We start from the raw sequence: 19,381 nt of genomic DNA on the forward strand, positions 1-19,381 counted from the left end.
CTGGGCTCTTTGTACTCACTCCTTCTACATCATCTTCTTCCAGATACCTTTAAGCTGGTTCTCCAACCGCATTCTTATCTGAACTTCCTTCTGGTTGCTGGGTAACCATATTGTCCAATTCTTTTAAAGTCTCTCCCCTGGAGACTTTCCTCTGGGTCAGCTGGGCTTGGCTTTGGATCAACTGGCCATGCAGCATCTGTATGGTATTCTCTAGCACTGCCCTCTTCTCTTGTAGCTCCTGCTTCTCAGCACTCTCTATCCATCTTTTCTCTTGCAGCTCTATTATCAGTTTCTCCAGGGAGACACCCATCAGGGTCATCTGGACTTTCAGGTGGGATATCTCCTGGCCCTTTTGAGCTAGGGCTTCTCTGAGTGCCCCATTCACTTCTGTTTCCTACAACAGATTATTACTATCTTTCATCTGCCTTAGGCAGTCTTTCAACTCCGCTCTTAACTGAGCCACATAGTTATCCCCCCAAGTTCTGGTCATCTAATAGAGCTGCGATATATCGATCCACCTCCTCAATATATTGGTTTAGATAGATCCCACATGTTTGTCCCATTTGGCCTTAAAATCTGGCACGCTTCTGGCCCCAATAACCTGAAGTGGAAGACTATTGCCTCCTCCATCAATTGTTCCACTATCAACTATGAATTGGCAGGACCCTGGTTCTGGACTTCTGTATTTATGCCCTTGTTCTCCTTCCCCTTCTGGGTACAGGGGTTTGGGTTTTGATTCTGCCCTTTTTCCAACCTTTCTTGAAGGGCACTTCTCTCTTCTTGCAGCCTCTGGCCTCTCTATTGTGCTTCTCTCAAATCCCATGTGAGGTTTTCATTGTAAGGATGAGCTCCCTCTAGCAGTGACCGCAGCTCTCTATGCTCTACGGGGCTCATAATCGAAAGAGAAAAATGTCCAAAAACTGGCCTAAGTTGGCACTTGGATGAACATTGTCCAAATATGTCCAAGTGCCGATAATAAAAACAGGTTTTGGACGTATTTCTAAATGACCTAGGCCTTCATAGTGCCACTGAACGACCAAAGCTAAATGGGGTGTTTCAGGAGGAGTGTCGAGGGTGGCAGTTAGGCGGGACGTAGGCCGGCTTAGACTTAGTCGTACAGCATGTATAGCCAAAAGTTATACAGCCCAGGATCGACGAAACTTAGACGTTGTGACTTAGACCATGTAAAGCATGGTCTAAGTCACAAAAACCCACCTAAAGTCACCAGATAAGCACTGCAAACACATAAAACAGACCCCCACACACTACCCCAGTGATCATCGACCCCCCACCTCCATAAAAATATTAATCATACTTTTCAAATTCAGCCTCCAGACCATCATCACCTGGCAGCCTGACATAGGAAAGCCTAGTCGTCCAGCACAGAGGCGGCTTAAGCTGTCTTGGGGGTGGGTTAGGGACGTATGGAGAGGAGGACCCATGCCCATAAGCCCCTGCAATCACTGCATTGATACTTAAACATGTGCACTCCCCTATACATCCCCCAAACCCTTTTGTACTGGCATATAAGTGGCTCCTGCAGCCATAAGGGCTATTTGAGTGGTAGATAAGTGGGTCTAGGGGATTCTGGAGGTGGTTTGGGGGGCTCACCATGACCTATAAGGGAGCTGTAGTGAGGAGAAGACATGGCACCTTTTTTGTGAAGTTCACAGCAGTGCCATGTAAGGTACCCCACTATTTAGATGCCATGTCTGGGTGTTCAGTCCATCACTTTGCAGACCCCTCCCACGTCCAACAGGGCTTGTTTTAGGCATTTTTGACTTGGACGAAAAGTTGGATGAAAATGTGGTATAAAGATGGACGATTTAGGGACTTGGATGACCAGATCGGCAAGACGTATAGTTAGACGATTTTCGAAACAAAAAAATTTTGGACGTATTTTTCGAAAATGTGTCCTAGGCTGTTTTTTACTTTGGACAACTTGTGACTTAGACGAAAACGGACTTAGACGTTCCTTTCGATTATGCCCCTCCACTTCTTTATCTTTAGACTCTCGGTTGGGACCCTCTGGGATTCTGGGTAAATTGTTACTGAGGTCTCTCTGCTCTGTAGGCATAACTTCTTGTCTGTCTCCTGAAGGGTCAGACTTTCTTCTGACTGTAGCATAGTAACTGATGATAGGTAAAGACCAACATGGCCCATCTAGTCTGCCCAGTAAGGTAGTTAAAAATGTACCTGTGTCCCTCTTTGGGGATTACCTCCCCCACCTCATCTTTGTTTGGGGTTGTAATTACCTTAAACAAAGGTTAACCTCTTTTGTTTAGGTTTGTAATTACCATTCAGTGCAGGTCACCCCCTATAGTTTTTTTGAAGTTTGAAAGACATTTAAGTTTTTCTTTTTGCAGAAAAGCTGTATAACAAGAAGACAGAATCAAATTACTGAGCATTTCTACCAGCAGTGTAGCCAAAAAGGCATAGGGAAGGAGGCAACAATACCTCAGATGGCAAGAATCCCCAGTTCCTGCCAGCTGAAGGAATGTAGAGCCCATCTGCTGTCCTGTCTCAAAAATAGATGGTAGTAAGCAGCAGCTTGACACGGGCACCATAGGCATGTGCAGGTCTCATGCATGAACTGAGCATGCTTATGGTGCTACATTAGCATGCCTAAAAAAAATAAATAAATAAACCCTATGCCCTTGTTCTCCTTTCCTTTTTGGGTTCAGGGGTTTGGGTTTTGATTCTGCCCTTTTTCCAACCTTTCTTGAAGGGCGTTTCTCTCTTCTTACCGCCTCCAATCTGGGCTTGATAGATGATGTGATGGAGCTGCCATTTTCTCTGGGAGTGTGAGGTGATATGTTTGGGTTGCTGGACCTCTCTTGCTGTTTCTCTGGAGGGTGAGAGGTGATATGCTGGGGCTGCTGAACCCCTTCTTTTGCTTCTCTGGAGGTGTTATATTTTGAGATTTTGTTAACTGGTTCTGTTTTATGTGTTAAGGAATTTTTCATGAATGTCAAAGGCAGCTGTACAATCAATCCAGTCTAAAGTCACAGGGTTTGCAATCTTATTAAGTAGTTCTGTTTCCAGTGTTAAGGACATTTTCATGGATATTGCAGACAACTGTACCATCATTTTGACTCATAGTGACAATGATTTTGCATTGTCTACTGTCACTCCTATTTAAGTATGACTTGAAGAAGGAATGGGTGACAAGACAAAGCTTATTTTATTCTATTGTATATACCTTGGAGGGCATGTCTGCTGCTTTTCTTTTGCCTCTTGTTTGCTGGTCTACAGTAACTTGTTGCTTCAGCTTCAAAATATCACAAAGTCTGTATTGCTCAAAATATTTTTTAATAGAATCAGCAGTTCTACACCATATAATGTTAATCTGTGTATAACACTGATTTTGGAAGGGTAGTAGTGATACAGAACTTAAGTTTCTTCACATCGATACAGAAGTCAAAAGAAGCAGCAAATGTTATAAGTGACACTTAGAAAGAGACCAAGATATGACATCGTTCAGCACAGTGAGCATATTAATCTTGATAAGGGTTCAAATCGCACTAATGTTTAGCACAGGAGTGTCAACCTCAGTTCTTGTGACCCTGATTCTAGTTTGGTTTTCAGGATTTCTCCAATGAATATGCATGAGATTATTTGCATGCACCATTTCCATTGTATGCAAATATATCTCATGCGTATCCATTGTGGAAATTCTGAAAACCTGACTTGGTGAGGGCCGAAGTTGGTCACCCCTGATTTAGCTCCTGAATCCCCTGCATAAATGTCACTGCAAACTACTGTACAATGCACATATATGTTTAGAAATTTCTCTGATAGTGTTAGAACCTTCTCCAAGGGACACACAAGTGTCAGTGAATCAAGAGGCAGTAGCACAAACCTCTGTGGTATCTACTACTACTTCAGGAACTGGGAAGAAAAAGTTAATTTGCACATATTCTTAAATTGTTCCATTTGCATATGCAGATATCTAAAAATCCACCACCTACGTATGACATGGTAGTACCTACACATGAAAAGCCCTAAATAAATTAGCTGTTTTTGACCACATGTAGATTTGTAAAATAGCTTCTCCTATATGGCATCCTAGTCGTGTTAAGGTTTTTTATCGCTGGCAACTGCGTTAAAAGCTCCGATGCTCACAGAATTCCTATGAGCGTCAGAGCCTTTACAACATGTGGCCAACGATAAAGAACCCTAATGTGGCTTGATAAAAAGGGGCCTAAATAAGAAAGAAGGAAGACCACTAGACAGTATCTGAAAAGAAAGAATATTACATTTAAATGGAATTCGACAGAATATGAGAAGAATATGTTCTGCTTTTAAAAGAGGTATACTAACAAATTCTACCTAAGTTATAATTCACATCAGCTCTTTTATATACATAATGAATCCTCGCTATGCTATTATGAGCCATTTGTATACTCATTGATTTAGTCAACGTCTTCATAGGATCACATTTGAACTTAGTCACTACAGAATGACACAGGGGAAAAATCTGTCCCTGTCACTGCCCCGTCACCGGACCACCGTCCCCACAGTCCCCTTCACCGCCCCATCCCTGAACCCGCCATCCCTTTCACCGCCCCATCCATGAACCCGCCGTCCCCTTCACCGCCATGTCCCCATCGCCGCCGTCCCCACAGCATCTACCCTTTCCTCTCGCCACCTCGCCGCCCTTCAGCAGCATGAGAATCTCCCTCCCTCTTTACCTTCATGGCATAAAGAAACTTAAGGGACGGAAGGTGCATGGTCATCAATCGTGCGCACAGCCCCTTCCCTCCCTCCCACCCCCTTACCTTTGCAGCACTTTAGAAAAGAAACTGATGCCAGCGAAGCCTGCCTGTGCCACCCTGCAGTTGCGTGTGTGTGGGTGGAAGCTTCTCCTCTGACAATTGTCATTTTATAAACACAAATAAAACAGAGCAAGGTTCAACAAAACCCATCTATCCTCCCTATCACAAATATCCCCTTCACTATTGTGAAAACTGAACAAACCAAATTACTACAGAATGCTACATAGAAAAATCAAGCTAACAGAATACTTTAGTCACACATGGCAAGAATAATGTTAGGGGAGTGCAACTAGTGCAACTGACCCCTGGTCAGAGAGAGAGCCCTAAGCCAGCTGGAAGCTAAAGAAGCACAGCCTGGACTTTGCGGTCCCAGTTATGTCTAATACCAGCTCTAGCAGGATACATATTTCAAAATCTGAAATATTCTAATCACAAAATATAAAATAAATTTATTTTTTTTTTCTTTTTGTTGTCTGGTAATTTTATTTATCAAATTACATTGGTCTCAGGCTTTGGTTTTAGGTTCCTTCTGTCTTCATCGTGGCATGGCTGGCTCCTGAAGGTAAAATCGGTGCAAGAGGAGCTGGGGAGAAGATGTTGAGTCTGACATGGGCGCAATTGTTTTTAGCACAGGAGTAAGACTTTTCACCGCTCCCACAGGGCAGTAAAAGATCTTGTCCCCATTCCTGCGGAGCGGTGAAAGGTCTTGTCCCCATTCCTGCGGTAAACCAATTGTAAATCTCTCCATTCCTGCGGATTTACTGCGGTGACTCGCGGTTTACCATGGTAAACAGTCCCCGTGTCATTCTCTATAAGTCACGTACTTATTTATTATATTTTTTCTTTGTTGCTTTTTATCTTTTTTTTAACCATATAATAACTTATATGTTATATAGCAGTACAAAATCACTTATCTGCTCTTTAAATCATTGTGAGTATCACCTCTCCCAACAGGTCCATCTTCCTCAGGGTTGAGGTTCACCACTTAATTATAAAGTTTTGTAAGCAGCGCCTAAGCTCATACTAACGTTGTGTTACAAAGGCTTCACTCGCCTTACTAATACAAAAAGAGGTGTAACATGATCAAACTTAGAACAACCATAAAGTAATCTTTCTGCAGTATTTTGTACTAAATGTAATTCTGATCTTCATGACTTATCTAAAATGGGCCTCTGATTGCTTACTTACATATTATTAAATATTGTTGACTTTATCATTTTAATAAACATAAACTAGATACCCTCTTATAAAATTATCCCCAATGTGACATGTACTGTATTTGATTAGGTTTTATTGGTTATAGACCTTGTTTGTGGGACTGCATTGCTAAGGGGATACAATGCCTTTTATGTAAATCACTTTACACTTCTTTTTTCAGAAGAATATATGAGCCAAAAATAGAAATGAAATAGAATAGTATCATCAACATGATCTCCTTCAGATAAAAGTGGTTGACTTTATAACTGAGTTGATAATTGCTTGACTCACAATTTTAAGATCTAACATAACATAACGCTTTATCCATATTTTGTAATAGCACTGCAATTCAATGTGGAGTACAATATAACAATAAACATCACAATGGGCAATCAGAGAGGTTGATTTAAAACAATTTTTTTTTAGTTCAATATTTTTTATTAGTATTTGCACAAAATACAGAACAATATATTATAGCATGAGTCATATGTATATATAAAAGAGAGAAAGAAGAAACAATACAAACAATTAACATTTACTCATTAATACTATCATAAATACAACAAGACCGTATGGTTGTACACCTCGTTCCAACAAATCACCATGATTTAGAACAAATTTATGAAAAAAATGTCTTAATGCGGTACCTGAATACTCTATAAGACTTTGAATGTAAAAGCAATACAGATATTTCATTTTCGAATCTCACTGCCTGAAAAGATAATAATTTCTCCTTATAACGCAGGTGATTTGTACCTCAATACAGAGGAAAGGAAAACAACACTTCTCGACACAAGCAAAAAAGATGTAAATGTAAAATATCCCACCAAATAAGAAGGGAACAGCCCTACTAGGAGCCAGTGAAATGTTACATAACAAGTAGAAATGTGATTCCTTTACTTCAAGGAAAAAATCAGTTGCTGCAAACAGACCAGATAAATAACAGTCCAGTAGTCAAGTATACTCAATATTAGAGCTTATCTCAATAACTGAAATTGTGTTTTAGTAAAGTAACCTCAAATACAGTAAACCTTGCGCATTAAAAAAAAGTGTGAAGCCGGAGTCCCGACGCCAGCCACACCCTCCCGACAATGTGCCAACTGAATACCAGCTTAAATCCTTCCCCCCCCCCAGGCGCCAAAACAGTGCAGGAATTAATAGGCCTCAACGGCTCTGTTGAACATACAGGAACACGAACCCCCTGACAACCAGAGCTCAAAATCCGCCGGCTTCAACAGCAGGCGGAGAAAATACACTGATTCCTCGCTCCTGCACGGTAAGTGAAAAAATTAAGTGCCTATCCTTCTCCTAACCAAGGCCCCCTACATTACCCAACCTCTATACCACCACTCTAGTATCATCCCCAAATGCACCCGCAACCCCAATATTAATACAAAACCCTCACTTCTACCACCCAAAATAAGTTGGCCTAATCATTAGAAGAATAATTTTTTAACAATAATAATTTTCCCTAGCCCTACTCTATCCTTCCCTGTTTCCTCACACTCAGAAACCCGCCCTCCCCCAATCTCCTCACTTACCTTCACCAACCAATTGCCTGTTTCATAACAACTACCTTTAACCCTTTCTCTCCTTTTTCCAAACATCCTGCAATTCTTAATCCCCTGACTCTCAGCACCTAAACTAACTCATTTCTTATCCCTACCCCCAATAATCTTTAATTACTCCTAACAGGTGACTAGGCTAAGCTAATGTTATCTTCCACCAGTTTACTCTGGTGTCTTTCTTAATTGCTGCTTTTTATGGGGACAGGTAACTTTTATGGGGGAACGGGAGAGGACAGGAGAGATTCATCACGGGGATGGAGGGGATTCCTCGCAGGGTCGGGTGGGGTCAGAGGAGATTCCTCGCGGGGATGGGCGGGAATGGAGGCGATTCTGGCTGGGATGGGCGGGGACAGGTGGGATACTGGTGGGGATGGATGGGATAGGTGGGGATTTCTGTCCCCATGCAATTCTCTAGTTGAGAGCTAACATGTAGAGCATGTTTGTATTAGAGGCACTATGTTGTCAATGTGGTTATGATACTGCTGCGGTGTCTTCATATCATTAGTACATTTGCAACTGAAACTCAGTTTAACATCACAGTTTAAATTAGCAGGAAATTTTTTCTTACCATGCCAGTTTTGACACTGGTTAGTAAATAGACCACATAAATACTCAAATATGCAGTACATCTGGTTAGAAAGAAGCATTTAGGTCAATATTAAAATTGTGTATCTTGTATGGGAATCAATAGTGAATTTACTTTTAGCCATAGGAAAACAGGATACAGAGTGTAGGTCAGAGGAGACAACTACATGCATAATTTTGCATTTTCAGAATTCTGGATTCTATTTTGCAGGGAAAATATATACAGAAAAGCAGGTGCAAATTTTTATCTCATGGCAGTTTTGAAAGGAAAGAACATATATACATTTCCTCTTCAGAATCGATGCAAATCCCATATGCAAAAATCTCCATAAATTTTGTATGAAAACACCTAGATTTGAAAATTGTCTTATAAATGGATATTGCTCTATTCATACAAAATAATAAAGAAAAGATATGAAGTAGTTTGAAGCTCTTGGCCAATAAATACTGAACAGTAGACACTGACAATTTTTCTGAGACAGTTTCAAAAGGAACTGATTATATTGGCTTCCAATAATCTCTAGGGTTTACTTCAAATATGCCTGTATAACATTTAAGATCTTGTTTGGCATCTGCCCTTTACTAAACTCTTTGTCTTGGAATTCAAAAAGATGTGGTATTACTAGAACCATTCAAAACCTTAAACTTTCCTTCCCTTCAGTGAAAGGTGTCACCTCTACTGGCAAAGTGGGGAAATCGTTATCTTTCAAAATAACTGATCTATGGAACAATATTCCTTTACAGTTGCGAGATCTGGGCTCCTCTTCAAATATTTCACAAACATCTGACAACTTGGCTATTCTCAAAATTGTAAAACTTTCCTTCATCGTTCTATTATTTTTTTTTTTTATGGCTGATTTTACTGTAAGCCGAGTCGAGCTCTATTTGTATAGAGATGACACAGTCTATAAATTTAAGTTTTAGTTTAGTTTAGTTTAAAAGTACATATAAGTAGAGTTGAGCAAGTTCAAGCAAAGTTGAAGACTAGACAATGCCTAACTGAACTTCAGATCTTCAAAGATGACTTTGAGCAACAAGTGAACCACAAAAAAATCCCCCAGCTAAAACAGAAAATGAGAGAATACTAGCCAACAAAGATCAGAAAACTTTGGCATCCTATTTAAAGGGTAATGACATGATTCCGTGTCTATAGAGAGGAAGTATAATTGAATGTGGTCAAGATGAAAAAAAAAAAAAGGCATCTAGTATGTTAGACTGTTTTGCAAGCTGAGAAAACTTACTGCAGCATGAACTCAAGCCCTACAGAACTGTATTCTGTAGAAAGTGATGAGAAGAAAGGAAGCAAAATGAATTAATTAATGAGGAAAGAAATGCCAGAACTGAGAAGGAGGGTCAGAGTACAGGATGGTAGCAAGGAGTGAATGAAGCAGACGAGTAGAAAATAAGGCTGCCAGAAATGGAAAAACCGAGAGAAACATAGAGGAAGAAAGAAGGATCAGAGAGAGACACAACAGAAAACAAATCATGTTATAGTGGGAAAAGGGTGAAAGGAAAGACATGAGACAAGCAAGAAAAGCTAAAGGGGTCCTTTACTACAGCGTGCTAGACGATTTAGCATGCGATAAATGCTAATACGTCCATAGAATATAATGGGTGTGTTATCATTTAGCGTGCCTTAGTAATTGAAGTGTAGAAAGATAAGAAATTTTGAAAAGTAAAATAAGTGAGGAAAAAGCTGTAGAGAAACACAAATTAATGAAAATCATGGATAATGAACTAAGATGGCAAAGAGTAAAGAAATAAAGAACACAGAGAGATAGAGGAAAGGAGTTATCAAACTGCATCAGGACACTAACCTGAATTATTTTTTCCTTAGTGAATGTTAAAGGGCTCAAACACTTGTTTATTAATAATAATAATAATAATAATAAAAACAAAGAAGACATTACATCTATCAACAATAAACTTGTAATCATAAAAAACTGGCTTAACACAAATAAATTGGCATTAATCCTCAAAAAAAACGAAATCGATGCTTTTTTCTTGGAAAAGGGATATAGCATTAAGCACTCCGTTTTCTATTAACAACACCGAATTGGAATTGGTCACCACTATAAAAATTTTAGGCGTCTTCATTGATGATAAACTTACCTATCATGATCATGTCAGCAATATTGTTAAATCATGTTTTTTTAAATTACGTTTAATTCGTTCACTTACCAAATTCCTAGAGTCTAAATCTATTAATATTTTAATACATTCCTTGGTAATATCCAAAATAGACTATTGTAACTCCCTCCTTCTTAATATCACTCAAAAAGAAAAAAGAAGGCTGCAATTAATCCAAAATACTGCCGTGAAACTGATTCACAATGCGAAAAAATATGATCATGTTACCCCTCTGCTGATTAAATCCCATTGGCTTCCGGTAAGCCACCGCATTACTTTTAAACTACTGTTTTTAGTTTTTAAAGCTTTGAGTTATAAGAACCACAATTTATTAATAGGTGGTTAATCCCATACAGCACTTCACGATCTCTCCGCTCGACTTCCCACAATCTTCTTTCCGTTCCCTCGATGAAAGTTATAGGAATTAGACGGCACAACATGTTTTCTGTAATGGCCCCCCAATCATGGAACCTCCTACCTCAATACATTAGAGAATTAAAAGATTTACCCTCATTTAAAAAAACCTTAAAAACATATCTTTTTAAAGATGCATATGATTCTTAGCTTTCAAATTAACAATTTTTATTTAAGTAGCCAAAATTACCCCCCCCCCCCTTTTGTTCATTCCTTTTATGTTTTTCTTTCTCTCCTATTTAAAGATTGTAACTTTCTCCCCATTTTCCCACACAATTCTTGTAAGTTTTAACCCACAATATAAAAGTCATTTTGTACGTCAGCACCAATATTTTATCTGCACATTTATATTATGTTGTACATCGCTTAGCAATCTAAATAAGCGATTCATTAAGAACGAATAAACTTGAACTTGAACTTTATATACCGCAGTTTATATACCGCAGTGTTAAGATTTAGTGGTCAGTTATTACGTCCATAGAATATAATGGGCGTGTTATCATTTAGCGTGCCTAGTAACGTGGGGAGGGATTGTTCAGTGTGGCTGCCTAAATACTTTAGGAACAAATATGTTTTTAGGTGTCTCCTAAATTCCCCATAAGTATTCGCAAGCCATGAGTAATTGTTTCAGGTCTTTACCCCATAATGCTGCCTGATAAGAGAAGAGAAGTTGGTGGTGTCTTTTAAATTTACATCCTTTAACCGGAGGAGAAACAAAATTCAAGTTTGAGCTTCTCTTAAGTTGATTGGTTGAGAAAGAGAAAAGGTCAGTATATATCTGGGGGCTAGGCCGAAAAATACCTTGAAGCAGAAACATCCGAATTTGAACTTCACACGTGTCTCCATCGGCAGCCAATGCAGGAGTCAGTAGGAAGGGGTTATATGGTCGAACTTCTTCAGACCCCGAATCAGCCTGATCGCCGCATTTTGCACCAGTTGTAATCGTTGGAGGTTCTTCTGGGAAATTGCCAGGTAGGCTATGTTACAATAGTCAAGTTGGCTCAGTATAAGCGACTGTACCAGAATTTTGAATGATGAAGCATCAAAATACGCTCTAATGGACCGGAGCTTCCATAGAGTAAAAAAACCTTTTCTGACCAAAGAGTCCACCTGGTCTTTCATGGTTAGGCCCTGGTCTAATATTACACCCAGTATCTTCATAGTAGATTGGATAGGGTAACTGAGTTTGCTGATGTGCAGCGATGTTTTGGTGTCTGGTGAGTGTGGCGAGGCTACGAAGAATTTTGGTTTTTCTGAGTTTAGTTTCAATCTAAACGTTTAGGTGCCCTAACACAAAGTTAATTGAGTTATCCTGTGGTACGTAGCAATGAAATGCAAAACATGCAAAAGCATGTAAAGCAGATTATTACTATGTAAATACGTTAACAAGACATGCAATGAACACTAGGGGATGATTCTTTAAATGGTGCTTAGGTTAGGCACTACTAAGTGCCCTAATCACGAAAGCCTAGCGGCATCTAACTAACATTTGTGTGCAGCTCAATTGTTTTTTAGATAGTTAAATGGCATGGTAATTAACCACATCATTAAAAACCAATTTTTTTTATTACCAATTGAGGTTGCACATGGATATCAACGCAACACCTACTGTTGCTGGAACAATGGTCAACTACTTGGCAGCTAGGCTTCAATGCTAAAAAATGCAAGATAATGCACCTGGGTAAGAGAAACCCGCGTAGAACTTATGTACTAAATGGTGAGACCTTGGTTAGGACCACGGCGGAACGCGACCTAGGGGTGATCATTAGTGAGGACATGAAGGTTGCCAATCAAGTGGAGAAGGCTTCCTCCAGGGCAAGACAAATGATGGGGTGTATCCGCAGAGGTTTTGTCAGCAGGAGACCTGAAGTTATGATGCCGTTGTACAGAGCCATGGTGAGGCCTCACTTGGAGTACTGTGTTCAGTTTTGGAGACCACACTACCGAAAGGACGTGCTGAGGATCGAGTCGGTTCAGCGAATGGCCACCAGGATGGTCTTGGGGCTCAAGGATCTCACGTATGAAGAAAGATTTAAAAAATTGTGGCTGTACTCACTTGAGGAAAGAAGAGAACGGGGAGATATGATTGAAACATATAAGTACATCACGGGACGCATCGAGTCAGAAGATGATATCTTCTGGATCATGGGACCCTCGACCACCAGAGGGCATTCGCTGAAAATCAGGGGAGGGAAGTTTCATGGCGACTCCAGGAAGTACTTCTTCACCGAAAGAGTAGTGGATCATTGGAACAGACTCCCACTCCAGGTGATAAAGGCCAGCAGCGTGACGGATTTTAAGAGAAAATGGGATACTCACGTGGGATCTTTAAGGGAGTAAATTCAGGGGAGGGGATACTTGGAATGGGCAGACTTGGTGGGTTATAGCCCTTTTCTGCTGCTTTTTTCTATGTTTCTATGTTTCTAACACCCAGCGACACCTATGTTGTGGTGCCCTCCAACACTTAATGATTCCTACCTGAAAAGTAGGTGTGTTTAGGGGGTGGAGAATAATAATGAATGGTAAATTTAGGCGTTGCTAGGCATGTGAGTTAGGTACCAGTAAATTAGACCAGGTAAAACTTGGCCTAATATATCGGTGCCTACCTTTACTATGCCTAGCAATGCCTAAGGATGCCTAGGTGTTGCTAGGTGTAATTCTATAATGGACGCCTAGCAGTTGATTAACAACAATGCAGTTCACTGTTGAGCGTCATTTATAGAATCAGCCCCTAGAAGCCAAATGAAAACCACATTCTACCACTCTGGAGCATCAGGCTACTGAGCTATTATCTGATGCTTTGGGGCATTTCTTAAAGGGCCCAGCCACCATATTAAATAGGTGAGGGGCAATCTTTAGGGCAGTAGAGGGCAACCTTGATCTGCGAGGGCCATGATCAAACCAGTTTCAGGATTTCCCCAATGAATATGCACAATATTTATTTGCAGGCACTGCCTCTATTGTATTCAAATAGATCTCGTGCATATTCCATCAATCCCACCCACCCAAAAACTAAGGGCAGGAGGAATGCCAACTTCTTCCTGCCACCCCCCCCCCCCCCGGATGCCCCTTCCCCATTCCTGGTCACTTTGCCACCCCCCCCCCCCCCCTCTCGGTACCTTTCACGGAGCAGGAGGGGTGCTCAATCCCTCCTGCTCCAATGCCTCCTGTGACCTGATTCGAAATAGCCAAGCAATTGTTAGTGAATCAATCGCTTGGCTATTTTGCATGGAGTTTTACTAATTTGCATGGGAGGATCGCTACAGGCGCTAGTGAATGGGGTTGGAGGGAAATTTGGTCGCAAAGGGCTCGCTAACTGATCGGTACACGATCGGTTTGCTTAGTGAATCTAGCTCTTTGTCCTTTAAGGCGCAAATTAAGGCTGTGATATCTGGTGTGTTTTTCAAGCTGCGTTTAGTATAGAGGTTGAGGGACTATCTCTTTGGTGATAATTTTCGCACTGTCATCACATTGATAACCTCTTTGCTTGATTATTGTAACTGCATTTATTTGGGTTTGCCCAAATATGTTGTGCGGGTGTTGCAGCTGGCACAAAATGCAGTTGCACACCTCACTGTTCATGACTCAAAATTCAACCATATCACACCGATCCTTCAAGAGCTCCATTGGCTGCCAACTGGCATGCGGGTCACGTTTAAAGTTCTTTGGTTGATATTCAAGGTGATTCAGCTCAACTGTCCGACAAGTGTTCGTTCTCTTTTTCAGTAGCACTGTCCGTCACGCGAGTTACAGTCTTCCGACAGCATTTCTGTCATCAGTGGTGAGGCTTGCGGGGAACCGCAAGTCGATGCTTTCTGTCCAGGGCCCGATGCTGTGGAATGCCCTACCTATGTCTTTGCGCCAATCTAATATGCTTTTGCATTTTAGAAAAGGGGTAAAAACTTTGCTGTTTCAGCACTCCTTTGGTTTGGGCCATGTGAATGCTTGAGTTATTCTGTTTCTTTTTTACATTGTGTTTGTCTTATTGATTTGTATTTGTTCAGAGTTTTTAGCGCATTTTGTATGTTATTCTGTTTCCCGCTTAGATTTGTGGACAGGCAGGTTATAAATCATTTTAAATAAATAAATATTCACTTAATGCTCATAAAGAACTCAGTACCTGTACTCTTAAGTATTACATTTTCCAAGTGTGTGTTTCCTCATATAAAGGGAGTTCAGAAGCAGGAAAGTGAACATTGTTGAAAATGATTTAAGAGTACCCTGCTGGATTTAGCTGGCAGGGTCATAACATTAGCTGAACTGAGGAAGAGAAGGAAAGGGTATGGTTAGGGGGGGAGGAAGGGGGAGGGTGAACTAATAGGAAAAATAGGCGAGGTGTGGGATTGGTGGAAATAGTTGTTAGGAAAGGGAGATAGTGGAATGAAGCATAGGGATTGGTTAACAGGGGTAGAGATTGGAATCTTGAGGAAAAAGGTTTTTGGTGGTTTAATTCATTTTCGGGTTTTGATAGGAGAGGGTGGATGTGAGGGAGGAGGGGTGGAAGGAATGTTTCCCGCCCTCCCTCCCTGTGATGGTCTGGGTTAGCTGCTGATTTTGGATAGTGTAAAGGGGTGGGGAGGGAGTGATGTGGTGGGGGGTGGGGTGGTCGCAGCTGGAAAAAGGGAAATGTGCATATAACATGGGGATATTGTTTGATGTGGCTGAAAGGGGAATTGAATACATGTGATGGGGGAAATAAAGGAATTACTCATGGGCGTCACCGCCATGAGTTGGGGTGTGTGTGACCTGACGAAACCGTGGGTCATGCTATGGGGTAAAGTGGCAAGGAGTTGCCTGAGGGGATGAGCTAGTTTCGTCACCGAATGGCTCATGGGGGGAGGGGGGGAAAGAGGGGTTTCTGGTACAGCCGAGTTTACTGTCGTGTAATGTTACCAATATAAGAATTAATTGTTGAAATGTTAAAGTTGGGGGTTCTAAATAAAAGCTGTGGCCAAACATTTTCCAGTAAAACAGTGTCTGTGACTTATTAGAGTAAATGTCTTAAGGGTTGACTGAAGATGACGAAATGTGAATGCTAATGTTATGATAGGGAAAGAAAAGTTTGTGTAAAATACACTGCTTTTTGCTTCACCTTTTTTCTCACAAAATAGCCACACAAGTATTTGTCTAAGCTGGTTCTACTTCCTAATAGTACTACAACTTCTTCTTCCTAATAGTTTCTAATTTCACATTATCAGCTGCAAACAATCAACACTTCATTTCCTTTGTATGATATGGTGCTGAAACCTGAATCTAACACCCCCCAAAGCACAGAGACATTTGTGAAGCTCTCCAGCAAGGTAACACAGACTTCATCTCTTTGCATTAGCTACCAGAAAAATCAACAGCTTAGGTTTGCCCATTAGTTCAGGCTCTAGTTAATGTACTGCAGCATGAGGAAAGCAGAGAGTTGGTGCTCAAATCCCCCATTTTCAGGGCTAATTGGGTCTGGGTGTGCCAAGTACCTCAGAGCAGGGTTTGCTCCAGTAATTGGTCTGGTAAATGTTTTCAAGAGCCATATCCATCCATAAGAAGGAGGGAGTACGTGTTGATGAAACAGTAACAATATAGCAAGAAAAACATTGGAATGTAGCATTCTGTGTAATATTTTCCCTTTCAGAAGCTTCCAGATCTAACATCTTGGACCTAAGACGACTCAATATTGTGCAGGCAAGATTATTTTGCAATCTCCTTTATTTTTCCACATTTTCCCATATGCTTTATTCCTTCAGCTAGAACCTGAATATAACAAGAATACAAATGAATATAACAAGAATATAAATGAATATAACAAGATTTTAGATAATACTGTAACTGATAAATCAGTATGCACATTGAATACTTGTAGACTTGTATAACAAGTTCATCTTTGTAAAATATTCCTTTCCAGCATTTGTTTAGCAGTCAGTCAAGAATGAATTTTACCATCACAGGGGAGGAGACCATTCGGCTTGTTCAACAGGTTATTTATATTCCTATATTTCTTTTTGGAACCATATTTAATGTTTTGGCCATGTGGATATTCTGTTGCAAGCTGACAAAATGGACAGAGACGAGAGTTTACATGACAAACTTGGTGATTTCTGACTGCAGTCTTCTCTTCACAATACCTTTCCGCTTATATGATATCAGAGAGAAGCTGGGAACAGAGCTGTGTACCTTTGTAAAGACTATTTATTTTTTAAACATGTATATGAGTATCTCAATCATCACCCTCATAGCTATAGACCGATATGTTGCAATTAAGTACCCGATGAAAGCAACTTTAAGATCTCCTCTGAAAGCAGCTATTATTTCTGGACTTTGCTGGGTAATACACACTGCAATCCGCATATATCTGCAAACAAGCTCAAACAAGGGGCATTTGGAAACTGTGTGTTTTACTATGAAAACCCCTCCTCATTTTGCAAGACCAGTTTATTTCGCCATTTTTGGATACTTCATCCCTTTCATTATCTTGAGCTTCTGTACAGTGGAAATCATCAGAACTTTGAAGAAAAAGGAAAGCACAAGTCCACAGGGAGAAAAATCCATAAAGAAAGTGATACGTATCGTGACAGCAAATTTAATTGTTTTTATTGTCTGTTTTTTACCTCTTCATGTTGGAAACATTATCAGGTTTATAGGAGAATACATGTCTATCTCCTGCTTTGTATCTGATGGCATTAATTTCTTTGTTCAGCTGGCCAGAATTCTTGCAGATTCAAACTGCTGTTTGGATGCCATTTGCTATTATTTTGTGGCCAAAGAATTTTGGGAAGGGTCCTCTCTGCTATCAAAGTTTAGGTCTCCAAAGAATCAAACCCAGGAAACACAGACACTGTAAAGCTGGGGGGACGGAGAGTCAGTAATTTTCTCTTTATTAAGCTCTCTGCTTTTTTAAGCATATTGATTCTACAGACATAAACATATGTTTTAAGTAACCAAATAACATTAATAACAAGTAATGTTAGGTGATAACTTTATATTGGAACAATTATTCATTTCTTGAGCAAAGGGCTGCTAGATCCTGAAAACTAAGCAACATATTTTTAAGTTAGTCCAATAAAAATGAGCCATTTTATATGTTCCTTTATTTTTATTTAACCTTTATTTTTGTGGTTTCAATGGTCTAACCTGGCAATCACGTCACTTTTTCCATCTGTAGTTATAGATATTAATAGAGTCTTCAAAAGGTTGCCTTCTTCTAGTAAATTTTCAAAGCAGTAAGTTAAACATCTAATGGGAGATAGATGCCTAAATATACATGGTGCCCACAAAAACACTCCTTGATTTTAAATGGTTACAAAACCAAAATTTATTGGAATATTCTTTCACCTTTAAGGCTACAGTTTCATAAACTCATAAAGTTTCATATGGTATCTGTTGATTATATACACTCGATGTGCGCCCCACTTGTTACTCGGCAAACATCGATGCGATAATCGAACTCAGACCAGACTCTCAGAAGCATATCTAGCATGTTCGTGTTTATAGCTTCAGTGATGCGTTCCTGCAGATCATCTATAGTTGAGGGTAGTGGAATTACGTACACTCTGTCTTTCACATACCCCCAAATGAAAAAGTCACAAACAGTAATGTCCAAGTTTCCAAGTTTATTATAAAATTTGATTAATCGCCTATTCTAAATTCTAAGCGATGTACAATTAAAAATTACAGAGTCGAGGGAAACAGACATGACTAACAAAACTATTACTAAACATATTAATATTCAATAAATACATACAAGGTCAAACATAGGGAGAGTTTAGAGAAGAAATACAATTTAATTCAAAAAGAAACGATTAAGGTAAATAACACATTGGGAAAGGGGAAAGACACTCATAATATTAAGGATGAATTAAAGGCATAGGCAATTCATTTAATCCTTGAATGCATCTTTAAAAAGAAAATCCTTAAGTTTGTTCTTAAATTTATACAAAACCCTTTCTTCTCTTAAATAAATTGGAAGGGCATTCCAAGCTTGAGGAGCCATAACCGAGAAGATAGATTGACACCGTATATTAATAACTTTTAAAGAAGGGACGACCAATAGATGTTGGTCATTTGACTGTAGTACTCTCGATGTAGTATATGGAATCAAAACTTTATGGATGATTGCTGGGGTTTTAAATATTATGAACTTGAAAGTAAGCAGACATCTCTAATAGATGCTGGCATTGTCATTTAGAAGCCCTCCCACCACCACAATGGTGGTCCAAGGTGGTAAATAGTCTGGAGTTTCTACTATCAACCGTTCATTAAATGTTTCAATTTCAATTGCAAGATAAACTCGGATATGTGAAAACTCAATAATGTTCCAATACAGACTTTCACAAGAAAGATGCAAGAAATGTCATATACAACATAAACATTGCTGCTTTGGTTTGAATAGGATGTGTTTCAAACAATGGAGGAAAAGCCTCAGACTGAAGCCCTCCCACCACCACAATAGTGGTCCAAGGTGGTTGGGTGATAACCCCACTGGCAAAAAATCTCCATTGCACTCCCAAAGTATAAACACCTTAAGCAGGGCTGTCTATGCAAGGTGATAGAAGAAAGAAACTTTCAACTTATCTTCAATTGATCGGTACACCGACAGTGGCCAGCGTTTCACGAGTCTGCTGCCTCAGGGTGTAAAACAATCCGATCAAACTTTTAAACGGGACGCCGAGAGGCATCTCGTGAAACGCTGGCCACCGTCAGTGTACCGATCAACTGAAGATAAGT

General features: G+C 40.0%; 1 protein-coding gene across 1 annotated transcript; it reads left to right on the forward strand.

The window, feature by feature from the left end:
• The first annotated feature begins 16,626 nt into the window (after nucleotides 1-16,626).
• On the forward strand, nucleotides 16,627-17,716 carry LOC117366476 (G-protein coupled receptor 35-like). The gene has a single exon (XM_033957820.1). It carries the CDS (start codon nucleotides 16,686-16,688, stop codon nucleotides 17,496-17,498), a length of 813 nt encoding a protein of 270 aa, XP_033813711.1. The 5' UTR covers nucleotides 16,627-16,685; the 3' UTR covers nucleotides 17,499-17,716.
• Nucleotides 17,717-19,381: the final 1,665 nt, after the last annotated feature.

Source organism: Geotrypetes seraphini, chromosome 9 (genome assembly GCF_902459505.1).
Source record: "Geotrypetes seraphini chromosome 9, aGeoSer1.1, whole genome shotgun sequence".
NCBI lineage: Eukaryota > Metazoa > Chordata > Amphibia > Gymnophiona > Dermophiidae > Geotrypetes > Geotrypetes seraphini.

Excerpts from the sequence above, each read along its gene's own strand:
- LOC117366476 (XM_033957820.1), top strand. The coding sequence starts at position 16,686 with ATGTGGATATTCTGTTGCAAGCTGACAAAATGGACAGAGACGAGAGTT.